Raw genomic sequence first — 11,077 nt, forward strand, 5'->3', positions numbered from 1 at the left:
CCTGAGCTCCGGGCCGCAGCGCCATGGATAGCCGGTGCTATGGGTGTGCGTCCAAGTTCTCTGTCTTCAAGAAGGAGGCAAGTCTAGCTGAGGGGGGTCAGGGCCGGCGGGTCCCTCGGGGGTGTAAGGGGAGCTGCCTCGCTCGGCACCGAGGGACGCTTCCCTAGCAGCTTGCTTCTTGAGCGCCCGTGTGCCTGGTCCAGTGTGTCTTTAAATAGGGGTGGTTACTGCAAAAATAAAATGAAAAATAGCCGTTCAGTGTCATACATCTAATCCGATATCTGGTGATTGTCACGGAGAATTCCTCCCTCCACGCACACGCATGGGATGACATGGTGTCTCTGCTTCCAGCAGGACTTATGTGCTGGTGCTTGAGGGCTCTGGAGTCTCCATATCTTCAGCAGCAGCTAGTGATGAAGTTCTAAAAAGTCAGCATAACCCCAGCGTTATTTTTAATGCCTGTTGGCCTGGGCACTGTTCCTGTATGCAGCCAGCCAGGGCAATGGGCTGTGTTGGTGACTGGGTGATGAAGCCTTCTCCTGCCCCTCTCTTGTGTCTCCACAGTGTGGATGCAAGAACTGTGGACGGTTGTTCTGCGCAAGCTGCCTTAGCTTCAGCGCTGCTGTTCCCCGCGGTGGAAGCACTCAGAAGAAGGTGTGCAAGCAGTGTCATGAAAAACTCACTGGGTAAGATGGGAGCTGTTTCTTCACCCAAAGACAGCATCCTGCTTTGTTTCTTCATTTTGCCATCCTGGTGTTGTGTTGCAGATTTCTGCATGAGAGCTGTGCCTTGCACTTGTGCATGCACATTGCCTGGACCCTGGAGTTTCAAAGCCAGGCCATTACTATACTGCTTCACACAAGCTGTGCAGTCCAAAGATAGGAATTGGGATTTATGACTGCTCTCCATGGTGATAGAGTAGTCTGAAAGATCCAGTTTTAAATCTTTCTGGATAGGCACTGAATGCATGTGAATATCTTAGCTGGACAAGATCAAATTAAGCCCTGATGTATTTTTGCCCAGAAATTTACACCCCTTTGAAAGCTCTGTCAGGTTTTTTCAGATACGTAGAAGTTGAATGGCCTGATGATAAGAAGTTCAGAGTGTTATTACCTCAGTGGGCACACAGTGACAAAAATCCTCACTGGTGAAGGGTCTCTGCTCTGTGTGTAGCCTGAACACTTAAATTTAGTAGCAAAAAATCAGTTTGCCTTTAAAAGAAAAAAAATTTGCAAACATAACCTGTAGATCGCCTATTGAAAACAAAAAATGTAATTCAGTAGCTATTCAGTAGCAGCATGGGTTATGCAGGTGAACAAGAAAAACAAGAGCACAAACGTACACCAGGACCCCTCTTAAGCAATTCTTCTGTGTCTTCTTCTCTTGCATTTCTCTTATCTCCTTTCCCCACTTCTCTTCTGTAGCAAGGAATTTTCACCAGCAAGTGGGAAATTTTCTGGCTCTGCAGGTGTCTAAAGCCTCTCATTAGCAAAGGTTTTCATTTCAGAAATGAAAACAGTGTGAGCTGCTCCTGAAAACAGTGTGAGCTGTTCATGGTGAAAATACAGTATTCAGCCTTCCAGTTTTGAAATCCTCTAATTTCCCTTAACAATTCCAAAGCCACTAAGAAAACAGGGCAGCCCTTCTCCATGTTTCTTTTGGTTTTTTTTTTTCCTTATCTGTTTAATATAAGTACTACAGAGTTACAGAGGAAGAAAAATCCTCCCTGACTGGATAGCAGGTAGATAATACATGTAGGCTGCAGCTATGTAAGCTGCATGCATTATTGTTCTTCATGCAAATAGCTGTCAGAACTGAAACCTTTGACTGGAAAGCAGTCCAACAACGTTGCATTCATTTGTTATTCCACAGGCCTTGGCACAGCACAGATGTATTTGTAGCTGTGCCTTCTAAGAATGAATATAGTATGCTAACTACCTTATATAAGTTTATAGTTCAGCAACTCAACTTGAATAGAGCAACATAGAAGATAGTTACACAAGATGTGTCTGTGGTGTGCAGTGTTCAAATTGTCATTATGATACTTGTGCGTTATATAATTCTGCGTTTGTTGCATGCCACAGCTTCTTTCAGAGTGTACTGCTGCATGGAAGCTAATTGCACTGAGAGTCTGACCTAACTGCTCTCTGTCTGCCCTCTGAACTGGGAGGTGCAGGCTGTAGGAGGCAAGGGTATTTAGCCCCACCTCCTTTGGGTCACTGATGACCATATTGAATCACATTTTGTCCAGATGCAAAACAACTTCACCAAAGGACTAGAAATAAAGTCCCCTGCTGTCTTAGGTAGATATTATCTTAATCCTTTCTATAAGCTGATTGCTTTCCATATTAATGAGTTTGTGAAAGGGGCTGTACCAGGAGGTCTAGACACATACACTGATTCCTCTTGACTTGAGAGACTGGATGATTGAAGCATTGCCCGTATCTTGAGTTCAGAGAAATTGTTGGTTTTGTCTTCCAGAGAGGGATCTCAAAGCAGTTCAGCAAAATGGTCACCACCAGAAAACTACAAAAAGTGAGTTCCACTGTTACACTTGCCAACCAGGCATTTGTTTCTGCTGCAGAGTAGCCTGTCAGGCTCTTGCTCCTCTTCCCCTATAGAGACCAGCAAAAGTGGGGTTGCGATGTGGGTATTTGCTTGTTCAGAATTAGATTAAGGATGGGGCTTTTGTTTTTCATTTGTATGTTTGGGGTGTGGGACGTGTGTTCTTTTCAGACTCCTGAACAGCCACTACCTGTGACTGTCTGGGGTTGGCTTGGAAACAGGAAACTGGTGGTGAATTGTTCCTTGTCTCCTTGGAAATGGTGCCAGGTGTGCTGCTTCTATGAACTCAGGTTTTCCTTACTCTTGGGAGTACGTCATTGTGCCATTATGGGAGAGCGTGGTACAGGAGGGAGTGGTTTCTGTTGTACAGTGACATTCTTCAAATGTCCTGTTGGGTTCACAGAGGGTGTTTTCATATCTCGGGGTTTAAACCCCTGTTGTCAATTGTCTTGTCTTTTTTCTATCCTTGTCACAGGCGTGTGGCAGCTTTTGAGGCTAAGCAAAACCAACTGAAAGAACAACAGAAGGCAGCTGCTGCAAAAACCCCAGATCGAGCAGGCTCCAGGTACCAGGGGCTCTCCAAAGAGGATAGAGCTATTGCAGAGAGACTGGAGAAGCTCAGGGAGGAAAGGAAACCAAGTGAGTTTTGGAAGAAACTAGAGATAACTTGGGTGGGAACACTGCTACTTGGGAAACACAGAACCTAGAGGGAGAGGGAAGGCCTTTTTAGGGAATTGAAGGATTAAAATTGGACAGAGCATCCAAGCCACAATGGCCAGATTCTATATGATCTTAGTGTTCCAGTTTATTTTTTCTTCTTGAGGTTTCTCTTTAAACTACTTCTCTGTTTTGGGGGAGTATCTTACCTGTAAAATCACCTTCTCTGTTTCCATTTTTTGGGTTAAAAGCCTGTGTCAAGTCCAATAGGAGCAGAAGGAAGTGAGGGTCTTGGACCAAGCTGTTTTGCAGAAGGTTTCCTGTGGAACATTGTTGTGGGCAACAGCAGTGCCAGTCTCTGGGATTATGTTCTGGCCAGCCTTGCCTCACAGAGGAGAAAAAGGGCTCTGATCCCATCCACAGCTGTCAGGTTCTGGGCAGCCTTGTGGTGTTTGTTGGATAATAAACTATTTTAAAAATGGTATGTGATCTCTAAAAGGTCAGTAAAACACTGCAAAGTGGTTACCTGATTATCCCAGAATCACAGAATCATTTAGCTTGGAAAAGACCATCAAGTCCAACCATAAACCCAACGCCAACACATAAGTCCACCTCTAAACCATGTCCCCAAGCATCACACCTACAAGTCTTTTAAATACCTCCAGGGATGGTGACTCGGCCACTTCCCTGAGCAGCCTGTTCCAGTGCTTTAATAACACTTATAATGAAGACATTTTTCCTAATACCCAATCTAAACCTGCCCAGTGCAACTTGAGGAAATTTCCTCTTATCCAGTTACGTGGCAGGGGAGGGTTTCAGTCTGATATGCCTGGGATTAAATTGAGAGATGTGGGAGCAGTGGGCTGTACCACCTAAGTGACACTTATTTCTATGACTGTCCCTAGTATCCTGAGTCAGCTGATTGCCAAATGACATTACCCTAATGCTTGTCTTATGGCTAGGACATAAACTGTGAAGGAGGCAGGGACTTGGAAGAAAAGGGTAGCAGTTAGCATAAGGGCAGTCTCCACATCACTGCAGTTTGACCCTTCATTCATGTCAGTATCTGAGGGAGGGTTTTGCTCAGGTGTTCAGAATCTGATTACAGAAAGAAATACAACCTTAAGGAAAAAAAAAAGAAGCCTTTTGTTTTCAATAACAGAATAATCTCCTCCCTTGGGTTATTCTCAATTGCAGAGTCCATCCCTACTCAGGCTGAGATCGAAGCTAGGCTGGCTGCTCTGAAGGAGGACTGCCGGCGACCCGTGCCATCCACACAGGAAATGGAGGACCGGTTGGCTGTCCTGCAGGGGAGAAATCCTCCTTCCCAGGCTCCCAGACCTGTAAGCTCCCTCAGCTCTTTAGCCAGCAATGTAGTCTGAGCTGACACAGTAACTGGTGTCCCAGCATCTTGGCCATTCTTCCTTCTTCAACTTCATTATGTGCAGGTGACTCCCTCCAGAAATCTCTACATTTCCTGTTTGTGTCATTGCTCCAGAAGGAAATGGCCAGTCTTTACCAGTTCACTGCTTCAATCTGAATGTAGTATGTTCCTTTATGTCAAATGTAGTTCATGTGTTTATTTTTCACAATAGATGTTGGTTTTTCCTCTCAACCCATTTGTGGTATTTTTTTCAGAGCTGTTTGTGTGTGTTTGGGGCTTATTGGCCCCTTCTAATTGTATCTTGTAGTTGTTACTGCATCCCAGCTGGGCAAAATCCTGTTAATTATTCCAGAAATGGAAGCACAAAGTGCGAAGTCTGAGATTGCAAAGAAATGACTTGATATATTCCTTCAAAGCCTATATGAATGATCTTTTCCCTGAGAAATCATTTCCTTATGCTCCTTTTCCAGCAGTGCTGTACACCCAGCTGTTACCATAGGCCTCATTGAGGCTGCTGGCTGGCACTGTTGAGAATGTCACTTTATTTACGCTGGAGGCAGTGGTTAACATTGGAGGACCCAGCAGCAGGTACTCCTGTACATTCAGCACCACTTTTCCTTGGTTGGGTGACTACTTTTAGGGTAGTGCACATTCAGCACCTCTGAGAATGAAGCCTTGAAAGTCTTACACCAGATAACTGAAAGCTGAGACTCTCAAGATCACTGGGTGCATCTTTTTATGCATCACCTGGGGTGATCTTGGTTACCAAACTTCTCCTTTGATTGAGTATGCCACTTCCCTCTCATTTTCCTTTTCCCATGCCCTCCTTGTTTCTTAGGTATATCAACCTCCTGATACCAGAAGTCTGGTCCAGCAGACAGATGACCTGTTAACTCAGCTGTCTGAGGAAGTTGCCATTGATGAGCATTACAGACCAAAAGTCCAGCCTCAAGGTATCTATTTTGGCTTCCAAAGACCTGTTTCTGTCAAATAACTTGTGTGCTATAGTGGGAAGGGAATATGTGCCTCCCTATCTAGCTTACAGGTGGGTGTCCAGTTTGTCCTTATCTCCTCGTTATGACTCCCAAATTGATCAAGAGGAGCCATCTGACTCAGACCTGGGTCTTATTTTGCTTGGAGATGGTTCCTTCTTCTCAGGGTTGTTGTATTCAGATTGCTTCTCTCTGTTTCTCTAGGGAGACCCTTCCCTGGGGAGGAGCTGTTTCTACTCCTAACACACCTGTGCTCTGTTACACAACATGGAAATCTGGGATACCACCATCTTCCTAGCTGCAGTGTTTTCTCTGTAATCTCACTGTAAAATATACCTCACTTCTTTTCATGTACAGTGCAGATCCTACTGTGGAATGCCTTCTCCCATTATTGCCCAGATTAATGGAGAGCATCCAGCTGCTCTCATACCATTGCTTTTGTGGTGTTGTCTGTGCCCAAGGAGCATTGCAGCTGAGTCAGCAGCACATTCTGTGTGTCTCTACAGCTGTTAGTAGCCAAAGTTTGAATGATCTCAATCGGGAAAGTGGAGATTGTGTTTGCCCTGCAAATCTGGACCCAAAACAGCTAGAGGAAGAGAAGAATAAACTTCTGGCAGAAGCTGCTGCTGAGCTGAGGGAAGAGAACACGAGGCAGGAAAAGATCCTACAAGTTGCCAAGAGACTGGCAGCACTCAAAGGCGAGGATCCAGAGAAAGGTGGGTAGCAGACAAGAATACAGTGCCAAGAGAGGAACCAAGTTCTTGTGACACAGTAGTTTCTTTTCTGAGAGGTGTTTATCCATTTAATTCCTCTACTCTACAAGAAACAGACTGAGATTTGGTTCTGTCTGTAAAATTACACAGGTTGGTTCATCATGAAATCAGTAAAAAGATCCTAGTTGAGGGTAAAGGCTGAAGCTGTAAGGTCAGACTGCTTTGTGTTGTACCCTTCTTTGAAATAATTCTAGCATGCTCTGGTGAGGTTAACAAAGCTTTTTAAAGCAAACCTCTGGTTTTGGTGAGGATTATTTTTCCTTCCCTCTTCCGCTGTTTAGTACAAACAACAATGCCCTTTTTTGAGGAGACCCCATCTGAAAGGATCTGTCTGTGCCAGAGCCAGAATGTCAAAACCAGCTCACACCACAAAGGATTGACTCTGCTTCATAAGTGGGTGCAAAGTTTGAGGCAGGTGTGGATTACAGTCTCCTGTGTTTTACTCCTACAGTTACCCTGGAAACCTATGAACTTCCTGACAGTGATGAGGAAGTGGCTGAGGAGGAAGCCATTCACAGAGTGCTGAAACAGGTCAGAAGTGGCAGCTGTGGCCTTGTTTATCTTCCTCAATTATTCCCAGTGTGTATGTTACCTGGTGAGCGTGCAAAGGGTGTGTTTCTGTTCCTGGGCAGAGTTTCGTTCCTTCCCCTCCTAGTGCTTTTCCAATATACCAACTCTCATGAGCCATTCAGCTACAGGTGATTGACAACATTACTTCTAGTCTGTCAGATTGTGTTTCTCATTTGTGCTTAGTACCTCTTGTGGCGTGTCCTCTCCAGCCCCAGTTTACTGGTACTTCCTTACTTCTTGTTTCATCATCTTCCCCACCCAGGTAGAACATGGGTGATGAGATGTGTGCTGCTTAGCTCAGTTATGCCTAGGTTTCTCTCTAAAATGTCTATGAATTGTACTGCAGGCAGACATGAGCTTTCTGTGCTTAAGTTTCTGCCTGATTACAGACCACATGTGCATGATTAGCATACATTAAGGATCTGCTGCTAGCTGCACTGCAGAGCAGACTGTGTTAGCTGAAAGCCCCTGCTGCTACACTGGCTGTTCACAAAGTACACACAGTGTTGAATGCAGACAGATGTATTCTCTTGTTATCAACTAATCTTTTTTTACTGCATGAGGGTGAGGAGAAGGGCAGGAGGTTTTAGAGCCTAGAATGAGATTCCTAACTGTGTTTGAAACAAGAGGTTTCTTTCTTTCTATTGTTACCAGCTCACAGAGGAAGCAGCCCTGGATGAAGCAAGTGGATTCAACATTCCTCCAGATCAGACCACTCAGCCAGGACCCTTGCAACAGAACCTGCATAAGAAAGCAAAGCAAAAGGTCAGTGAGCTGGTCAGGATCTCCTGAAATGACATGTTCCAGGGTCTCAGGAGTTCTACAGTTCTGCAGCAAAAGTTTGTTTGATGCAGAAAAAAAAGCAACCAACTTGTCCAGAGCAGACAAGCAGAGAGGCTTCTGTGAGGCTGGCAAGCCCTGAGCGCAGCTGTGAGTCATCCTTGTGCTTCTAAAAGGAATTGCTCCCTGGAATACAATTCCTTTCAGGCTGTCTTGCTGTGGAATGGGATGGTGTCCTCTAAACCCAGAGAAGTTAGCTTAGACTTTGCAGGATGGATATTAGAGAAGGGGCTTTTAACTCACCAGTATGATTAGACCAAGAAGGCCACAGCCTAGAACCCTACACCCTGAACCAGGGTAAGTGGGAGGTTTGCCAGTCCTTTTAGCATCTGCAGAATAAAACCTCTAGATAGTAATCAACTGTCTGTTTTCTCATATAACATCAGAGGAAGGACTTAGTAACAAGATACCCCGTTCCCAGAATGGAGTCCAGCCTATTGTGGAAATACATACACCTTCTCTAATGTATATTACAAGAATTAAATGGACCTGTGACTCACAGACACCTGACAGGCCTGGCCCCAGTGGAAGAAATTACTTAATTGTAAGCATTATTGAAAACATCCATTCCATAGGTATGTCACCTTGTGCTTCTGGGACTACTGATGTAAAAGATAGTGCCATCTTATTGCTGTTGTGTTAGGAAGCTGCCTTTGCCACTGTCCAGACACTGTGTCCCACTGTGTGTATGGCTGTTCAGCTCCACAAGACTTCTGTGTTCTCCTTCTGCATTACTGAGATGGCCTTATGGATAGGTTTTAAATTATGATTTCTATAACAGGGAGAAAACAACCCCTCCACCTTCCCACTGCTTTCTGTTCTCACGTAACAGCTTTCAGCAGAACTGCTTGATCTCTTGCTTCTGTAGCAGGGACTCGCTGTCACTGGGCATTGCTGTGGTGCCTGCCACAAGATCTGGGCTTCATGCCCTTAACACAGTATGGACAAAGTTGGTGTATACTGCTGTAGACACTAAATGAGGGTGAACACCCATTTACCTTCTGAGCAATACAAGTTCATGAGCAAATGATAGGGAGTACCTTGAGGTTTTAATTAATGATGTAGATACATATGGAGCCTATCCTTGGGCTCTGAGCAAGTCTATCTCTCAGATTTAAGATCAACAGAGTGAACGATGGACCATGTGACAGTGTTGCTGTGCCCATCATGCATTCCAATGAAGGTCCTGTATTGTCTCTGCTGGGATTTGAATTCTGTGTCTCTCTTTTCTTTGTGAATTAGAGCCAGACTCCAACCACCACAGCTCTTGCCAGGGCAGATGACAGTGATGAGGATGAGTTACCCTGGTGCTGCATCTGCAACGAAGATGCCACTTTGCGCTGCCATGGCTGCGATGGGGACCTCTACTGCCAGCGCTGTTTTCGGTAAGTCTCACAGTTCCTTTTGGTCACAGGTAAGTTTGGCTGCTTTTGTTTGTTTTCTGCCTTTGGGCAGAAAAGCAGGCAGGAGGAGGGAAGATTTGGAGAACCCAGAGCTGAATGCTAGTGGTTATGGAAATACTTTGTGCAATCAGTAGTTATCTCAAGCTTCAGGGACTAAACTGGTCCTAGACAGGAATGTTCTGTCTGTGCTGCTCCAGTGTGTGTTTGGGTGCATTGTCTGAGCGATGTCTGGAGCAGCTGCTGTGCTGCATTGCGTGGGATGGGATAAGCAACACCATTGTTCAGTGACTCCTACAGCTTGTTAATGACACTGATGAATGGTCTGGACTGGATTCCCATAAGAGGGGAGATCAGATAGTATAAATTCTTGAGGCTTTTCTTAGGTTGAGACTTTGCAGTCTTAGATCATGTACAAAAATCTTTGTTGAAATATTTATGGGCAAACCTTTTTTTCCTCAGTAAGGCCTTGCAGCAGCTGTAGTTTGGGTTCTTAAACATCTGTAGCTTGATTTTTTTTTGACTAAAAAAGTTTCAAGTCTCAGATTTGGAGGGTTAAATCCTTTTGAATACAAAGCTATTCCTCACAGCTTGCACGGCTTCTTGAAGTATTGGGTAGTTGGCGGGGTTTTCAGATCAGTGCTGGATGACATTTAGACAGCAGGATGCTAAGAAGCTGTTTGGGACAATAAGAGATGCTTTTGTGTATATTCTCTCATTTCCTGCAAATGTTTTTGTGAAGAGATGGAAATGGACTGGGGGAGAACATATGAAAATGGTAATAAAACAGATGACTGGCAATTTTAGATGGTTAAAAACAAAACAAACAAAGGTATCAGACAGCAAACATCAGTAAAAGCAGTATCAGCAGTCTGGCAGATGAGTATATCAGTTGCCTGGTACAGATGCAAGCTCGTTTCTTACTCAGCACTGCCTGCTTCTGAGCATGGTTAAGACAGCTGCTAATACACTGCATTTTTAGCCATCACAGTTATTTTTCAGAGTTGTGTGAAGCAGACTCTCACTTCAGCTGTTGTCATAGGAGTTGGTAACATGCCCAGGAATCACAGACATCATGCTGACAATGAGCCACCAGTCACAGAATCAAAGAGGGAAAGAAACAAGAGGGACCTGTTGTCATTTCCCATTCAAGCTGGCAAGGATGAGCAGACCTTTTCCACAAAGTACCTCAGATGTTTTTGGTACAAGCAAATACCTTAAGCAGTCAGTCCATGGGCTGCCAGTCAGGTGCTCACAGCTTACCCTTGAGATTGACTTGTAGTTAAGGGCTGCAGGGAGACATCTTGCTAAGGTTGAGTTCCCTGTCTGAGTATATTCTGACTACACTTTGTGTTTGCTTCTCAGGGAAGGCCATGATGAGTTTGACCTGAAAGACCACTACACTTCCCGCTATCATCTTCCTTGCAAGTAGAAGTGATCACACTCTCCATGGGCAGAAAAGGAGATGGAGAACGGGAAGAGAGAAGAGTTGGCCAGATGGGAAGAGTCCAAGTGGATTTGCAGCCAAAACGGGTGATGTTTTGGACAGCTAAAGTATGTGTTGTAATCAGAGAGAGGCTTAGAGGGCACATGACTTTATCCTCACAGATACAGCCAGAGAAGTGCAGGGTTTTCTGTGCATGCTTGAGGAAAAATGAGGACTTGATATGAGGAGGTGAATATGAGTTTCTAAGAACAGACGGTAAGGCAATGCGGGTAGCAGTAAAGATGTGTGCTTAAGGCATTACTGACTGGCTGTTAAGTAACTTCCTGCTTTTGCTAACAGTTTACACACTGGTTCAACAGGCAGCAAAGCACTTTGCACTAAGAAAACTGTCTATGTCATGATCATGTGTGTGTTGAGAACTTTCAAAGCATAATAAAAATTATTTACAG

At 44.6% G+C, this 11,077-nt stretch overlaps 1 protein-coding gene across 1 annotated transcript; it reads left to right on the forward strand.

Moving 5' to 3' along the window:
* The first annotated feature begins 23 nt into the window (after positions 1-23).
* On the forward strand, positions 24-11,077 carry ZFYVE19 (zinc finger, FYVE domain containing 19). The gene is made up of 11 exons (XM_010009484.1): positions 24-77; positions 565-686; positions 2,482-2,535; positions 3,041-3,204; positions 4,420-4,565; positions 5,445-5,559; positions 6,105-6,314; positions 6,823-6,902; positions 7,596-7,706; positions 9,024-9,166; positions 10,547-11,077. Exons 1-11 carry the CDS (start codon positions 24-26, stop codon positions 10,611-10,613), a joined length of 1,266 nt encoding a protein of 421 aa, XP_010007786.1. The 3' UTR covers positions 10,614-11,077.

The sequence above is a fragment of the Nestor notabilis genome, unplaced genomic scaffold (assembly GCF_000696875.1).
Source record: "Nestor notabilis isolate BGI_N333 unplaced genomic scaffold, ASM69687v1 scaffold12322, whole genome shotgun sequence".
NCBI lineage: Eukaryota > Metazoa > Chordata > Aves > Psittaciformes > Psittacidae > Nestor > Nestor notabilis.

What these genes read in the sequence shown, in the direction of transcription:
- ZFYVE19 (XM_010009484.1), top strand. Translation starts at nt 24, where the DNA reads ATGGATAGCCGGTGCTATGGGTGTGCGTCCAAGTTCTCTGTCTTCAAG. An exon ending in TCTCTGTCTTCAAGAAGGAG is followed by an intron (nt 78 to 564) that starts GCAAGTCTAGCT and finishes GTGTCTCCACAG; the next exon opens with TGTGGATGCAAGAACTGTGG. An exon ending in ATAAGAAAGCAAAGCAAAAG is followed by an intron (nt 7,707 to 9,023) that starts GTCAGTGAGCTG and finishes TTTGTGAATTAG; the next exon opens with AGCCAGACTCCAACCACCAC.